This window comes from Ambystoma mexicanum, chromosome 1p, assembly GCF_040938575.1.
Source record: "Ambystoma mexicanum isolate Mex_15411 chromosome 1p, UKY_AmexF1_1, whole genome shotgun sequence".
NCBI lineage: Eukaryota > Metazoa > Chordata > Amphibia > Caudata > Ambystomatidae > Ambystoma > Ambystoma mexicanum.
In genome coordinates, this window is record NC_090921.1 from 1112460294 (window position 1) to 1112478682 (window position 18389).

At 45.2% G+C, this 18389-nt stretch overlaps 1 protein-coding gene across 2 annotated transcripts in view; it reads right to left on the bottom strand.

Annotated features, from left to right (window-relative positions):
• Positions 1-18389, bottom strand: part of LOC138448990 (zinc finger protein 436-like) — a 555369-nt gene that overhangs the window by 139636 nt on the left and 397344 nt on the right. For both annotated transcript variants that reach the window (XM_069604735.1, XM_069604736.1), the window contains exon 7: positions 6221-6331. In XM_069604735.1, the coding sequence (XP_069460836.1) occupies positions 6221-6331 (111 nt within the window). The remainder of the gene's footprint in view (positions 1-6220; positions 6332-18389) is intronic.

Genomic DNA, 18389 nt, shown 5'->3' on the forward strand with positions numbered 1-18389 from the left:
CTCTCCAGGAGCTTCGCCGGGTGCTCGGCCTTCCTCTTACCCGAGCCAGAGCGTTGGCTCGTGGTTGATGGCGCCGGGGAGGATGCGCCCTGCCTGGCGCCCGTAGAGCCCGACCGTTCGGCGCTCCCGGTGCCAGCGGACTCGCGGTGCTTGGCCTTCTGTTGGACCCCCGTCGCCGGGGCGCCCTCAAAGGTCTTAGAAGACCGCTCGGACTTCTTCTTCTTCTTCTCGCCTGACGGGCTCTTCCCGGGTCCGCTCCGACATATTGCCGCAAAACGCACAGTCCTTCTCCACGTGCATCTTGTCCTCATGCAGGCAGTAGAGGCAAAGGGAGTGTTCGTCCTCCTTAAAGACATTCTGAAGCTGGCATCCAGGGCAGACCCTGAACAGCTTTCCGGGCGTCGAGCTTCCCTTCTCCTGGGCCATGATCGAGATGGGCCTGAGAAACTTCTGGAGTCCTCCAAAAGCATGGCTCGACGTAATCTTCACCCTTGAGGGGCGTAGAAGAATCCGACACGGGTCCCCGTTGATCGGATTAAGAAACAGTGGAGCTTGAGGCTCTTTTGACCGAAAAAGAGAAAATGTTCCTAAGAAAAAGCGCGAAAAAAGCACTAAAGCTCGAGAGCAATAGCACGAGGATCCCAACACTTGAACGTGCGGTAAAAATCTGAAGATGGCTGCCAGAGACGGGGCTTAGGGAGATGGCAGTCATTGGCTGTGGTCAGTATGACGCAGAGATCAGTGATTGGTTACTACTACGAAAGACAGATCAGAAACGAAACTGATACTGATTTTTCTTTACCGAGGATTCCCAGCCTGACGACGGGGAATATTCATGAGCATGTGAATCCATGCCAGACCCCATGCTGGAGAAAGGAGTAGTAATTTGTAGAGCCTGTATGGTCACTGGTCGTTACCAAGGCACCATCGACATCGTACAGAATGGATGCAAGCCATTATAGCCAAAGCTTGCAAAACTACTGACATTGGTCGAAGACAGAGGAGGACCCTTGCAGATAGTGCCACTGGAGAGCCCAAAGTTCTGCTTCAGGAATAATGGCACTAGAAAAATGGGAGAGAATCAGAACTGTGGACGAGTTTTTGACGCCCCAAGAATGGTGCACGGAACTGCAGTAATTATGGATCATTATTGGGCATGTGGATCCAAAGCATACATCAGACTGCCGAAAAACTGGGGAGGTATATGCACCATAGTGAACGTCCACGTTCCAGCATTGGTGATCCCGAAAAGTGCTCTGAATATTGACAGTTTTCTCGAAAGCAGATGCTCACCTGAGGAAAAGGAGATCTGTCGAACTGATGACTCGATTAAAAAGGGAAAGTTACTTCTCTGCCAAATCTGAAGAAGCCTTTCATGCAATTCCATATGAACACAGGCTGTTTAGCCTCACCTCATCAGTGTTCGCGACAATTTTCATGCCAAGATTCCAAGTTGGAGCAAATACGAAATGGTTACAGATAACCAGATGGGAGTTATTGCAGACCATCAACACGACAATAAAAGGATTCAATGCAATCAAGGAAGAGTTAGGAACCATCCGACTGATGACTCTCCAGAACAGATATGTCGTTGACATGATCACAGCTATAGATGGAGGAGTTTGTGCAAAAATTGGAGAATCAGGTTGCTCATTTACACCATCCCACGATGAGGAAAATGGAACTCTAACAGAAGCCATAGGTATGCTGACACAACTGCAGAACCAGATGATTGACGAGACAGACGAAGTTGATGATGACAGCTGGTTTGGAGCACTATTCTCATGGGTCCCGCAATGGATGGCAGATGCATTCAAGTTCCTGGGAGCCCTGCTAGTGATTATATTGCTAGGATTTTGTGTTATCAAGATAATAATCTCTCAGTGCTAGAAAACTGCGAAAAAAGCTATAGGGATGAAGATCATGATTGATGTCAAGACAGGATGAAAGCCCAAAGACCTGACTGATGAAGAAATAAGAGACTTTGTGAAGGCCAGCATTCACGCACCAGAAGGAACAAAGTTTCTCTACCCGATGGAAACATCGAAACTATGTGGGAAGATGGGTTTACTGCAACCCAAATGGACAATGTCAACTGATGACATGGAATAAAGACGAACATGTAAGGACAGCAGGAAGCCTGAAAGGAGTAATACAAATATGGACTCCAAAGAGACATTTCTTCAGACCATCATGTATAGATCCAGAAGATGAAGAAGGAATGAACCCAGATGATGAAGTGAAGATGAATACAGAAGAACCGAGTAAGATGAATCCAAAGACGGAAGTGAAAGTGGTCGATGAATTGCCCAGAAGGGGGAGTGTATAGGAGGTCCCAAATAAAGCCTGCACTCCAGTCGCCCATTCTGAAGTACCAGGAACGTTCACAACGAGATATGTGACGTATGATGAGCAGATAAACCAGCAGAGAGCCGCAGTAGGGCTCTGTCCAGTACCTATTAGAAGAACAGTACCTATTGACGTACCAATACCAAGAAAACCATGGACAGTAAGGTACCCATTGAGAAAACCTTACCAACAAATGAAACGAAATGAAGATCGTCTGAGTACAGTCCCTGAAGAAACCAAAAAGCTCTTAATGGAAGACGAATGGTGACATCACGAGGGCCCGGACCGACTTGTAGATAGAAAAAAATGACAACCAGAGAATGATGCAAAGAGACGAAACGCCATGAATAAGGATATCGTGAACCTAAAGTGAAAGGACGATGTCGAAATGCAGAGAAGTTTAAAGCTGTAAGCAAGATGAAGATATTTGACCAGTTTACACCTGTAAATATGCTTGGAACCGTAAGAAAGCTAAGAAAACAGTGCGGCTTTCTATGCTTAGTAGAAGAGTAGCACGGCAAGCGCCATTATACTTAATCTACCTCAAATGAAGCACAGCATTATAAGTATATTTCTACTTTGCACAAGAAGCAGAATCAACCCAAGTTACTAAAGGCCACACGAGAAAGCTTCATATTTAGCAAAAACGAGAAGAGACGGCTGAAACGAAACTCAGCAGAGGCAACTCGTGCCAGGAAAGCCAAGGTCATACCAATAGAAGAGGCGAACAGTAGCTACATTTAATTGAAACTAAGAACAGAATATCCTGCCTCTGAAAGGTCGAGATAAGAAGACGAAGGCAGGTGGCGGGTGAAACAAAACTCAAATACACAAATTGAGAGGAAAGAGAAATTCACGGTGTCGGGATCACGAAGAAGCGAGGGTTCACACCTACGCTTGGCACCTGACCAGGCAGAGATATCAGAACTTTTCCAGACAGAAGATGCAGTCTCGAGGCCAACCATAGTGAAATAATTGACAGATGGCTACTAAAGTGATGATTGATTGTAACCATAATCGGAGGAAGGACGGGTAACTAAGGGGCACCCCGCACCTGGCCGACCATTCTGCGTGCTGCTAAGCAAAGTGGAAAAGTATGCATGGGGTTGGTGCCAACCCAATCACAATGGACCAAATAATCTAGGGTCCTATAGTTAGTAGAACCAATGGGACGTCGTACCTTTAGTGACGTATACAGTAGTCATTTTTGGAGGAAGGGCTTAGACGCTCACCTGACAGTGTTTACCCAATCCCCTCACTTTGTTACCATATACAGATATAGTACCTATAGTAAAGTTACCTTTTCCTAACCAATAGAATTGCATGTTAACTTTTGATTGTTACACGTTAATGATGATGAGTTTTGAGTATAAATGTTACAACTTGTATGAAGTTTGTTGGAGTTGAAGCGAGAAGAACGATCACATCACTGCTGATATCCATAACTCCCCGTTTTTTGTACTTGTCATTAAACGGACTCCCTTTGCCAAACCATTGAGTTGTCCTTATTGATTGGTGTTGGTGTAATAAATCTGCACCCCCATCCATTTCATGGGTGCAGCTATCGTGTCTTAAAGTACTTCTGAGCAACCCTCGGCTCTATGGGCCGGCCAGGGGTCTCGGAGTACACCCCTGAGGCAGATTGGTCACTTAAAACGTCGCTCTTATGCTTTACAGGTCCATTTAATGTCTTCTTGAAGACCATCCTTGTCACCAGTGAAACAAAGTGACTTCCTTAGGCTGCAGGCTATTTCCAATAGCTTTATTACATATTCTTAAGTTACATTGCGTTAGCTGGAACAATTACAAGGAACAGACACTGGCTCCCATCACCCAGGCATGGGCTCTCCAACTGCCTGGGCTTAGAACCCTCGCCACAAGCAATCCCTCATTCACACCATAACATTCCGCTTTACATCACATGCTTCTGCATACACTTCCAAGTACATCACAACACATCTCCCTTTCTTACAGAAACACCACATACACAAACAAAGCACATCATAACACTATCTATTGTTGCTAATACACAGCTCACAAAGCCCCTCTCTGGGGCTACCCAAGCTCCATATATCCCTCTCTGCTGGACACATGCTACCACTTAAAGACCCTAATAAGTGCCCCTGATAACTCCATTAAGTTCAGCACACAAGGCTGGAGATGGGGTTGAGGCTGTGGCAAGCCGAGCCACCCTTGACACGAGAGTTTCGAATAACGCCATTGACAGGCACCCAAGAGTTGTAACAGAAACATCTTTCTATGCAGTATTTGTTTCAATAAAGGGCTCTCAGGATAACAACAGCGTGTATGGGCACTTAGCCTCCCACATTCAGGGTCTTTGTGAGGTAGTGTTTATTATATTGGACTCCTGTGGGGGTTCAACCTTCTACCAGGGGTTGCTGGTAGTAGGCCTGGGCTTACGAACATGCCAATTCTGCTAGGTTCTCGGAGGTTAAGGAGTATACGTTCGGGTAAGGCACCCCTCCACACCCCTTTAACAGCTACCTCAGAGGAACTTTCCAGACCTTAGAGGTCTGTTACTTGCTTCCTTCAGGAAGTCATATCCTTGGACCCTTTCCAGTGTTCAGACATTCCACAGGCTGTTAGCCTCTCTCTACGTCAACTTCCAGTATTCTCCTCTTGTGTCTGTATGTCATTTTGCATTGGCAAGCACTCACCAACTACTCTTTCCATAGGCCTTTTATAATGCTTGGGTTGGGGAAGGTTTCCAGAACCCTTACTGGATTGGTTACTCCCTATGTTTACTTGAATCCGTTCTTGGAATTCATTATTCCTCTGAGAATGTATAAATACTCATTAAGCTGTTATTAGTCCTAGATAGGGATTGGTTAATTACCAGATGGATTAATGGTTGGTTAACTCGGGATGCAAGGTTTGAAACGTGTCTGGCGTGGTGTCAAGTTTTATCTTGGATTCAATCCCCTCCCAGGAAGCAGGCCTGCCTCTTTCTGCAAGCTCTCTTGCCTGCAGACTGCATGGCAATGAACAGTGTGTGTGGGGGGGCTGGTTTTCTGATTGCTTCAAGACCCTATCTCATTGGGGTTAGCAAAGAATGTGTCTTTGTCAGGTCTGCCCAATTTTGGAGAACGATTGAAGATCCCAGTTGTCGGGACTTAGTGCTTCTGCAGCCAGACACATTCCAAAATGTGTATTCTGGTACTTCAAGACCCAGCAGTCAGTAGCAGACTTGTTAAACTCTGCAGAATCACCATTAAAGTTACTCAATTGGTTGTAGATTTAACAATGATATTCCCAGTGTTGTTACAACTCACTGCATGTGTTCTTGAAATGTATTCCCATAGATTGCACAGCGCCCTTGGAAACGGGGATGCTGTGCCTCGTTGGGGATAACGAGCTGGCAGGCTCCCTCCTCCAATACCACCTCTCGGAGGCACTTTGGGTAGTGGCCACACAAGCCCAGCAAAGCCCAGCCCCTGGAGGCTGGCTTCTTCCACAGTAAGTAGGGAGTTCACGTAACTCGTCACAAGGACCTAGGGAATTCCTGGTCTGTACTGCCTACTGGGCCAATTTCACAGTCTCTGGGGTCTGGCTTCCAGCAGCCCAACCCGAAGCTTCTACAAAGTTAGTTTGTCAGAGAAGGATAGCAAATCGCCTTCCATATGCCATGGTCATCATTGTGGTGAAATAACATTTAAAAAAAACAATAAAATTTAGACGAACTAGACATGTGAAAAGAAAGTAAAGCAGTATTTAGAAAGACAAAGGGAAAATGTTAATGATACTGTCACAGAAAATCAAACCACAGACCGATAATGCAGTCTTTAGTGACAGTCGGGTTAGCAGGTTGCTCAAATATATTTCAGATAAAACGTTTAAGCTATTTGCTCACCTGTTGGACTGATGATGTTTTCCCTTATTTCAGAGCGATCAAGTTGACCAAAGTACGACTCGTTTTCTTCCTTTATTTTGAACGAAAGAACGGCTGTGTTAACCGCCTTTTCTGTTGTGAAAAGAAATAATAAACTATTAATATATAGTGTAGACATATCAGTTACCATTTAAAAGCTTTTTGATGAATCAGGGAAGGTTAGTCACACCTTCTTAGATAGCCAACCTCTGCAAGCCCTGCTGTCACCTGATAACAAGGCTGTGAACTGTGCTTTACCATTTGAAAGACGTAGCTCGAGGGAACATACATGATATCAACATACATGATCATTCTCCCTATGTAGGAAGGAGATTTACTATATATATATATATATATATATATATATATATATATATATATATATATATATATATATATATATATTTTATAGCATTTTAAATTCATCTCTCTAAACATGCCACTCACCCATCAAAGGGAAAAGACCATTTACTACCTCAAGTACATTTTGAGTGGGGTGTAACCTAAGAAGGGTGCGCTGATCTCCAAAAATCAGCTAGTGGTCACTTGCTGCTGTAACAGGTTAGGGAGGTACCCTAATACTGCAAAAATGTACAGGATAAAGAGGAGTCATGCTGTCAGACATCACAGAGACCATGAAATGAATACATTAAAGTCACAACTTTTTCAAAGATATGTCTTCCAAAAAAAACAATTTCAATTATGTTCAGCTTCAATATTTTCAATACGGAAATGTAGCACAGCTGACACGTGTTTCGACCTATGGTCGTCCTCAAGGCTGTTGGTTGTTCATTTCAAATTGTATAGTATGGATAACACACCAATGCACATGGCTCCAATGTTAAATGCCCAAATCATTAAAGTGTTGTGATCAAAACAAAATTCATTGTAATTACAATGATTAATAATACGTACCCATATTGTAAGGGTATCAGATGAGGGGGGCAAAAAAGGAAAAACAGAACAGAAAACCTCCATCAGTTGTGGACCAATTCTATATTATACCATACTGGAATTGACTAAAAGGACCCAGGAGTAGTACTTGAGCCTTATTCCATCATCGCTCACTAATGTTTCATGCTTGAGTTCCAATATATGATTATGTTCCTGACACATACTAAAATTCAAATGCGACAGTGCTATTAATCATTAGCCACCTTTCGTACCATGGGTGATCTGCCAGTTAAATTATTCAATTGTACCTTTGTGTGCAAGTTAACCTAGGTGTGATATTGTGTTCATTAGAAATGTAATTGTGCTCCATAGTGTAGGAATACTCCATTTCACCAATAGACCCATGTGTGATTAACACCCTGGTGGTTGACGTATATGTTTGAGTAGTAGAGGACTTTTTTAAAATCAACTCACCAACTTGTTCCTGCAATTAATTCCTGTAGTTAAACAGAGTTCAACATTAGTAATTCCACTAATACGTTAGTAACCCTCACATAGCTATAGCGGGGAATTGGGGCTCACTTACCCCTGACAGTATTGTCTGCCGAGTGGCCATCCAACGAGAACTTCACGACAGTTCCCTAGGGTCATCACATCAAATTCAATCTATATAATTAGAGAAAAGAAATGCTAGCCTTCCATTGTGCTGGATTCAATTTAATTTCTGAGTGTCTATATACGATAATTGTGTCTGAGAAGTTCTTACCTAATGCCATTGCATGAATGTGTGGTTCCCCCCATTACGTCATGTATATTCACAGTTGTTTCTTATTTCGGATTGCATCTATTGAAGGGATTTTGTATAGGTTCACATTCTTGCATTAGCTGATAGCCGTGTAAATTAAACACTGCTAATTTATATTTCTTATCAAGTCAATCTATTCCTTAAAAGTACTCTGAAGGCTTCGCAATTGCGGTTAAAGCTGGTCGGCTGTTTAGAGAGACTGAAAAAAATCAATGCGCATTGCGAAGCCTTCAGAGTACTTTTTGGGCATTGTCCCTTCAGCTTAAATTTCAGGCTCTATCCCTATTAAGCCTCAGATGAAGAGCAGTGGAAGGCTTGAAACACGTGTTAGGCTGTTGCTTGTACTAAACCTTGGACTTTAAAGGCTGTTCTTTCATACAAATCACTTGGACTCCCGATTTCTATTTTGCTATACTTGGCGCAGTGAAACTGGGACTTGTTTGTGTTGCATTTGTACTTACCTCAGTGGAATTATACTGGCAGTATATCCACACTACCCAGATACCTGCAGCCTTGACCCTCTTTGTCTAATTTATACTTACAAGCGCTGTGGATCGTGACTTTTTCTGCCAATTTGTTCTTTCTTTTATTATTTTATTAATGTGTTACAGTTTATAAATACACTTTTCACATATAATATAAATCATAAACATAATGAATACATTCACAATCCATATACACATACAAAAATGTATCAGCACTTATTTCATCAAACCTAATAAAATCATGTAATTTATATACTTAAATACAAGTCAAAGAAATATATATTAAAATTAAAAGCTTATTTCAAATCAATTCCTTTCTTAATTTCTAACTTAATATAGGTTTACTGCATCTAATCATAACTATCTACTCTTGCCCGGCACTTCTATACCATTCAAATACAAATCCCAAGTTGCTTGTCAATCACTAGCCAAACGTTATACATTGCAATGAAGACCTTCAAGTTAGAAGCATTGACATTATGCCACCAGAAGTTTGGCTCACTGACATGTTCTACATCATGTACATATTTATCGTAGTTTCTTTTATAAACACTCATCATCTTAGGACAGCTAGTCAGTAGATATTTCCCTGTATCCACAATTCCTTTGTCCTTACACAGCCGACAGTAGCGTTCCGTAATAGATATCTTGCTTACTGTACCTGTGATTGCTAAGACTGGTAGCTGATTAATCCCAACTAATAGGATAAATCGTCTAAATCTTAATGCTGGGCATAAATTAAGATATTGCTGTGGTTTTTTATGAGTGTATAGCATATACTTCACAAACTGATATTTTCGAAGACCTTCTGAGTGGGCATAATTCTCTAACCAATCCCCTAGATCAGCTTTCCTTGCTAGAAGGTTATAGGAACGGGCTCTATCCCACGTGGCTACCACTTTGAGTGCGCATCAGCGCCATTTTGGAATGCTATTAGTATCGTAAACAATGAGTGCGACGTCATACATTACGTATGACTTCACTCGCCGTACGTGTGACGTCACAATGTGCCGTTCACGTCCCATGTTGATTCACTATCTCAATTATTCTTGTTACATATGATAAATGTAATTGCAGCTAAAACAAAATCTTCTGTGTTGTTTAAATTCAATATTATCCATCAATCAGTGTTGCTACTGGTAACCATTTGAGTAAGAAATTGTGGATTGATAAATCGTAATTTCTTAGCAACTAGTCATTAGGTAATTCTACTAAATTGGGTGTTAAATACAAATGATGCTGGGCTCTGGATAGCTGTACATTCAGGCCTCCTCTATCATGTAGCCAAGCTTTGAGCAAAGTCGTTTCTGAGGCCAGTTAATCAGTTGCTAGTTCTAACTAGCATTATCCCTAACCTAGTGTGATAACAAACTCATCAGTGGATGACATATATAAGAATAATTGGTCATTGGCTATACTAGAGAAACATTTCTGATCGGTTGTGTTTGGGTGGCGATTATATTATCCCAGTATGGTAAAGAGCAAGGTAATTGCTAAGACCTGTTAATCAGTCGCTAGTTCTAACTAGCAATCACCAGATCGCTTGCATTTGCTACCAACTATACTATCCCAATAAAGTAAAGGACTCATCACTGAGTGGCTTGTATCTCTTATAGCTGTATGCCTGTGTGATTAAAAATTTGTCATGCAGCATTATGTTCCTGCCTAGTTAGGAATTGGGGTCCCCACAGGGGTTAAACATTAGTGATAATCCCATCTGGTTGTGTGCAAGAGCACCTGTAAATTTCCATGGATATAATGTCATTAGGGACTTCTGACATTTTGTGAAATGTCCTCACAAAGCTGGGCTTGCATGTGAAGTTTTTGCAAGATGTCCATAATGGTTGGTAAGTGCTCCTATTTCGAAGTGAAAGAATAACATGTGAATCTGGCAGGTCCCTCATGATACCCGTTTGCCTCCAAATATTTCAATACACGCATTGCAGTTCATAAAAATACATTAATTTTGTGCTCTGAGTTGAACCCCATTTTGACACACCGCAGATTGCAAATACATCTCGCCTGCATCTGCCTCAATTTCAATTTCAGGTCCCCTCCTCTTTTTCCCCAAATGCGCTTTCATTAGCCCAATGAAATTAAGATTCCTCGTATCATCCATTTGGTGGCATTCCTGCCAGTGCATTGCTAGGGCGAGTCAGTGATCTTGTTTGTTGAGGCTTCTCATGTGCTCCCTGATTCTTGTCCTGAGCTGTCTGATGGTGCTGCCCACGTATATTTTCTGACGCACACAAATTATTGCATAAGGTACAAAGTCTGTACGACAATTAATAAAGTCTCTGATCAAGACTTTGAGTCCTTCTTTGGTTATATATTCCTGACAATCCGGATGCACATACCTGCACATGCTGCAGGTACCGCACTTGAAAAACCCCTTCATGGGTGCACAACTGATGGATGTTTTCTGTTCTGTTTTTCCTTTTTTTGCCCCCTCATCTGATACCATTCAAATATGGGTATGTATTATTAATCCTTGTAATCGCAATGAATTGTGTTTTGATCACAACACTAATAATTTGGCCATTTAACATTAGAACCATGTGTATTGGTGCGTTATCCAAACTGTACAATTTGAAATTAACAACCAACAGCCTTGAGGACGGCCATAGGTCGAAACACGTGTCCGCTGTACTAGATTTCCGTATTAAAAATGTTGAAGCTGTACATAATTGAAATTGTTTCATGGTCTCAGCGACGTTTGACAGCATATAACTTCTCTTTATCATTTACTACTGAATTATATCAAATTTCCATGCTGGGGGATAAGACAAGGGTGACACTGGGAACCTGGGACTACCACCAGTTCTAGCCCCAGAGCGGGTTTATAGCAGATCCTACAGGTTCCGCAGCCCATCCAAGGACTCATGTATATGACACTAAGTACAGGATTAAACTCTGCTGCAACCTGAAACATCATATTAGAAGAAAGGCAGAGAAAGGGAATCGGATTTGGACTTCTCACGCATGCACATAATGCACATAAGGACTCCAGGTGCGCTCACTGACAGAGGTTCACAAGTGAGGCCCACGGATAGACCATTCTCAAGGCACAAAAAAAGTAGTGACAATGCTGTTGCCCCCGGGGGATTTGTAGTCCACGTGATTTCACTTAAGCAATTACCTTTCCTGGTCCCAATCCTGCAGCGAGATAAAAAAGGAGCATGGCAAGAAAGGTACAGGATAAAGCGCCATGGTACAGCAAATTGAAGGCAAGAGAGTTAGAGAGGAGGCGGAGAAGAGCAGAGAGGAAATGGTAAGAGCAGACATTACAGGATAGACATAGGGAGAGATGGAGAAGCAAGAGAGAGAAAGTGTGCTGAAAGGAGAAACATGAAAGCACTGCAAGGAAGAAGAGGAGAGAGTGGAGGGGAGGAGGAGTGAGTGGAGAGAATGAGTAGGAGAGAGCATGCATGTAAGATGGGCAAGAGTGGAAAAGAGGATGAGAGAAGTAATGTGAAGATGATTGAGGTGGAAATAAGGCGACTGTAAAGAGGGATGAAGAGAGAAAGAGTGAGGACTTGGGAAGAAGAACAGAGGAAGAGGCTAAAAAGGAGTAGAGTACACAGGACAGAGCTACGAATGGTTGGAGAGAAATGGAGGGGAAAAAAGGATGGAGAGAAAAGGTTAACAGAGTGATGATGCAGCACAGCCTCTTCAGACAAGACCAAAGTGGACAACCCTTAATAACCTACCCTAGTTACCAGGAGGGGAAACCAAAACCCCAATGGTCTAACAGCTGCAATAATGCCTGGGCCTGGCCACAATTGGGACACCTAGGAGTATCAGGTGTGGGAAATTGGTGAGAGTCCAGGGCCGGTTGTTCTTAACAGCCATCACCTTCATCACATATCAAAATAGGTCAAAATAGATCATACAAGAAGCCAAGAAAGAAGCGCAGGGTACTATGAATCTGAAAGATGGAGTGAATGTTTCTGCCATAGAGGCGGAACCAACCAAAGTGTGAAGGGAGAGGACGCAGGTCTATGGACCTAGAGAAAGCTGGAACAAAAAGCTGGCATAGTTTTGTGACACCCAACAGCAATCCTGGGGACTTGTCTAAATCTAATCCTTTCCGATTGATTTTTTGAAAAAAAAAATAGCAGAAGTCATCATTGAATTTAAGTTGTCTGATAATCTCTTGCCTGTGGGACATTGCATCCGACTGCTGAGGGCTATACTGCCCACAGTGTGCCCACACCACAAGCATACTCCAGGATCTGTTCCACTGTCAATTAATAGGAGTAACATTAACATCCTAATGAGGAGATGGTCTTCCACTCAGCCACTTCCCTAGCAGAAACTCAAAATGTAAAAAAGGAGGGCTTAGGGCCGGGTCACTCTCACCACTGAGAAAGTCCTCTTCCAATGAAATGCACTTGTACTATCTGACAAGTCGTTAGGCCTAGTATGGCAGCTTATTGATTGTATGCTCTTTCCTCCTCAACCCACCCCCCCCCATCTCTCCTTCCCTCCTGTCATGCACTTGCACTAGTACAAATGCTTCCGACCTAGTATGCTAGTATAGTATGCTAGTTAATTTTGTTAGATCATTTGGAAACTTCAAGGCCTAAGAATGACTACTGTATTTCCTTGTTCCCTTCCCATTTTGAAGCGCTTTGAAGCACTTCACTTGTGTATAAGCACTTTACAAATAAACAATTACAATTACAATACTGTCCCAGCATCCCAGCACCTAAGAAGATGCAGGTTAGGCAGTCTGTGCACAGGAAACTGGCAAAGAACACCTGAAACTAGGTCTCACTCTACCAAAATCCTCCAGGTTCAGAGAAAGAACAAGGTCTTTGCAGTCATACACAGACCTGTAACACAGTGTTTAAGTGTGAATGGAGCTGGTGGGAGGGTCTAGGTGCTAGGCCTAGAACAAAGAGCAAGGTTCGCAGATTCAGCAGGGTAGTGTGAGAAACCTGAAGGTGCCTCACCCACTAGCCCCTGGGGATCTGTCATGGTCAGGACACGGCCACCTCTTTTGGATCCAGTTCCTGGGGGTGGACTAGTGAGGGAGGATCACCTGGGTGAGTGGGTCTTTGGTTAGTGCGAGTGGGACACCGGATGGTGAGACACAGTATCTCCTTTCCTGTAACACCCTTACCTCATCTACCCCATCCTACCAGGTAGGATACTTAGGAACTCAGCCCCCAGGCACCCTTTCACAACACAAACACTTTGGCACAGAGAGTTTGCTTTGAGAGAAAACGGACTAACACCCGAGCCGTATACCTGACATGTCCCAATACAATGATCAGGCAGGGACAGTCAATTACTGACCATCACGAACACCTGACTTTCACTACACTCCCCACACTAACAAATTCTGAGGGACAAAGTGTGGTGGTTTATGGTTGTGGTTTTGTGGGTGCATGCGTGATAACCGAAGGTAGTTATCAGCTATACCTGAATAGAGCATTCTGGTATGTGCAGCTCAATTTACTGTGATGGAATATTTTAGGACAATTAATCCCGGTTGCTAGATCAAGTTGGTGACTTGCTGTGTGATGGACTTGAGAGGTGCTCAAGCGAACACTAATACTGTGTTTTTACCAGGTTGAGTTGTAACATAACCCCTGTACAGGGGCAGAGCACTGGTTTTGCCAAGCCAGCTGAATGAAGAGTTAGCGCCAAGGATAGGACGTGTAATAATGAATGCATGGGGAGAAACATGAGGGGAATGAGGGAGAGGGGAATATGGGACAAGAGGGGGTTCAGTCCAGTAATGTAAGGTTTTCGCACCTATGTATTAGTTAAGGAATTGAAAGAAAATGAGGCTAGGCAATTGGTTTTAATATCCTTAAGAAGTTTTTGTATTTTGAAGTAAGGAAAGTCTGTTGAGGACTTAGGCAGGCAGGAGATGCCCCTGCCAGCGAGTTGTAGCACCTAATGTACTTGGACATGTATTTAATAAAAAAAATCTATGTCGGATGAAGATAACCTTGGTATATAAATAACACATCATTATCATCATTATGTGAATGATGTGTGTAAAGAACCTAGGACTGGGTACAAATGCAAAGTGTGGTATTTAAATATCAGAAACACACTGGGAGCCCCAGTTAAGTGTCTGGATGACAAAGGACTCCAGTATCTATTAAACCTTTTGTCTACGACTGAATAAATTGTCAGTAAAAAATAATTAATGCTTGTATTAAATTAATGCGCCAACTTGTAGATATTGTTTTTAACTGGAAAAAAAATCAACAAGCTGTTGTTTTGGCAGGTTGTCACAGTTTTATTAAATAATGGGCAAAATAAGTTTTGTAAATCCCAGACCATTAGTAACGTAAGACAATGCTAGAAAAATACAAACTTATTGTGATATCCAAATAGGGAAATAATGTAACTACTTCAATGATAAATGCTATCATTCACCCAGTAATATTTTAACTAGTGGTAGATGCGAGACCAGGATCAAAAGGCTAGCCAGCTGCTTCAGGAAAATGTGTAGGTTCTTTCACAGTAGTGAGATGGAACAAGTTACTTACCTGTAACTGTTGTTCTCCAGCATGGGTCTGGCATGGATTCTCATGCACATGAATATTCCCCGTCGTAAGGCTGGGAATCCTCGGTAAAGAAAAAATCAGTTTCAGTTTCGTTTCTGAACTGTCTTTCTCCTAATAACCAATCACTGGTCTCTGGGTCATAATACCCCGAGCCAATGACTGCCCTCTACCTAAGCCCCTCGTCTGGCAGCCATCTTTGGATTTGGTAGCACGTAAAGTGGCAGTAGGACCAAGTGAAGAGTTGCAGAGGGGTAGGCGGGAGGGTTCGCATGCGACTCCATGCCAGACCCATGCTGGAGAACAACAGTTACAGGTAAGTAAATTGTTCCTTCTCCAGCATGGGGTCTGGCATGGATTCACATGCTCATGAATATAAGAATACATAGCAGTACACACATGCACAACCACGGGAGGTGGCAAAGCTCAACATTAAGCATTTCATTAACTCAACATTAAGCATCTCTTACCTCCTCCCCAGGCCCACCTTCAGGCGAACAGGTTGCGCAGCACTGCCTGGCCGACTCTGAACTCCTCCCTGGAATCCCGGTCGATGCAGTAGAATCTCGTGAAGATGTGCGTCGACCTCCACGTAGCAGGCCTGCTGATGTCCAGCATGGGTACACCAGATAAGGACGCCGTGGTAGCAGCGATCGCTCTGGCCGAATGGGTTCTCGGACAGCCGGGCAATGGTCGGTTTGCCAACTGGTGACAGTGCATGATGCAGCCGGAGAGCCATCTGGAAATGGAAGCCTTCGAGAGGGCCTTCCCTTGGTTCACAGGTCCAAAGTTCACAAACAGCTGTGATGTCTTCCGAAAACTCTTCGGGCGGTCCATGTAGAACTTCAGCACTCTAGCCACATCCAGCGAGTGCAAAGTCCTCCCGGCCAGCAACCAAGGCGACGGGAAGAAAACAGGTAACACCAAGGGCTCGTTGAGATGGAAGTCCGACGGCACCTTGGGCATGAAGGAGGGGTGCGTCATGAGCACCACCCTCGTCTCGTGGAAAGTCAGGTACGGGGGCTTGCAGGAAAGGGCCTAGATCTCTCCCACTCGTCGTGTGGAGGTGATGCCACAAGAAACGCAGTTTTCCACGACAGGAACTTCAACAGTGCCGAATGCAGAGGCTCGAATGGCGGCCCCATGAGCCTGGTCAGCACCACATTGAGCTCCCACGCCAGGGCCGGAGCCTTCACCGGCAGGAACGATCGGAACAGTCCCTTCATGAACTCCTTCACCAGGCGATGGGACCACAGGGATGAACGCCCCTGGGTTCTGGTGTAGCGGGAGATAGCCGCCAGATGAATCTTGATGGAGGCATGGGCCAGCCCCGCCTTGGCCAGCGATAGCACATACGGCAGCACTTGAGGGGCCGTAATCCGCAGAGGGTTAATCTTCTGTGCCCGGCACCAGATAGAAACCTCTTCCATTTATGTCCATAGCACTTGAAAGTTGAGGACACCCTGGCCTTTGCAAGCACCTCCTTGCAGTCCGCCGGGATATCATACCCTCCAAACTCTAGTGCTGCAGGAGCCAGGCCTGCAAGTTCAGCGACCCCGGGTCGTGGTGAAGGATGGCACCTCCTTCTCTGGAGAGGAGATCCGCGTCCGTCGGCAGTTAGACTGAAGGGGACGCTGACATGTCCAGAAGGTCCAGGAACCAGATCTGTCTCGGCCACGCCGGTGTGACGAGGATCATCCTGCACCAGGACCGTCTGAGTTGGTTGATGAGTCGCAGCAGCAATGGTAACCGCGGGAACGCATAGAGGACCAGGCCGTCCCAGCGGAATGAGAAGGCATCGCCCATGCTCCCCGCCTGGGGAAAACTGCTGGCGAACCTCCGGCACTTGGTGTTCGTCGCCGTCGCGAATAAGTTGATCTGGGGATTGCCCCATCGTTGGAATAGCAGATCCACTTGATCTTGCCGCAGTTCCCACTCATGGCACGAGTGCAGCTCCCGGGTGAGTGAGTCGGCAATGGTGTTCTTCATTCCTGCCAGGTGGAAGGGTGCCAGAAACATCCCTTGGCCGACGGCCCAGTGCCACAGATCTTGGGCCTCCTTGGATAGGGCTGGGGATCTGGTGCCTCCCTGTTCCGGATGTAGAACATCGTGGTGGTGTTGTTGGTGAAGATCCTCACCACCTTGCCTTTGAGGGTCGGAAGGAAGGACCTGAGGGCCCAGAACACGGCTCGTAGCTCCAGGACGTTGATGTGAAGTGACCTCTCCTCCGGGAGCCAAAGGCTTCTTGCGTGGAGGTCTCTGGTGTGCGCTCCCCATCACTATAGGGAGGCATCCATCGTCACCGCCTCCTGATGTGCGGGGTCTGGAAGTCCATACCCGCCGCGAGATGCGCGTGGGTGCCCGACCACTGGATCGCTTGGCGAAAGGTCTTGTTGAGCGAGATCCTGTCTTCGAAGCTACCCGCCGCTTGCATCCAACAGGCGTCGAGGAACTCTTGTAGTGGACGCATCCGCAGCCTGCACAGGCGCACAAGGTAGATGCACGAGGACATCATGCAGAGGAGGGACTTGATGGACCTTACCCTGGCCTTGTCCATGGTCGACAGCCGTTGCACCTTGCCCAGGATGGCCTTCATCCTTTCCCCCGATGGGGAGGCCAATCGCGCTACTGTATCGAGCCTGGCTCCCAGAAACAGTGCGACTTGCGATGGAACCAAGTGGGATTTCGTGAAGTTGATGGAAAATTCCAGATCCATGAGCAGTTGGACGGTCTTTGCCGTGTGTACGACGGCGAGTTCTTCTGTCCTTGCTTGGATGAGCCAATCGTCCAAGTAGGGGTAGACGTGGATCCCCTGCAGGCGCAGCCGCACCCCCACTGGTGCTAGGCACTTGGTGAATACCCTGGGTGGCGACTTCAATCCGAAAGGAAGGGCCTTGAACTGGTAGTGCCGCCCTTGGACTACGTATCTGAGAAACTTTCGATGTCCTTTTAGAATGGGGATGTGAAAGTAGGGATCCTCCAAGCCCAGCGACGATAGGAAGTCATCGTCCTCCAGCTGCCACAGCACATGCTGGAGGGTGACCATCTGGAATTTCTGGGCCTTGATGTACTTGTTTAGACGACGAAGGTCCAGGATGGGTCGCCAACCGCTGGTCTTCTTTCTTAGGAGGAAGTATCGTGAGTACACTCCGGAGCCCAGGAGCCTCTTTGGGACAAGCTTAATGGCTCCTTTCTTTAGCATCGACCCTTACTTCCAGCAGCAGTTGAGGGACGTGGTTTTCCTTCCTAGCCACGGGAGGAATGCGGGGGCACTTTTTTAGAAACTCGAGAGTGTGTCCGCGGGCCAGGGCATCCAGCACCCATCGGTCAGTGGAGATGGACTCCCACGCGCTGACGAACTCCGCCAGCCGGCATCCCACCGGGGTGTTCCAGTGGGGGCCTGACGCTACGGCTGGTTCAGTCCTGCTTGGCAGCGG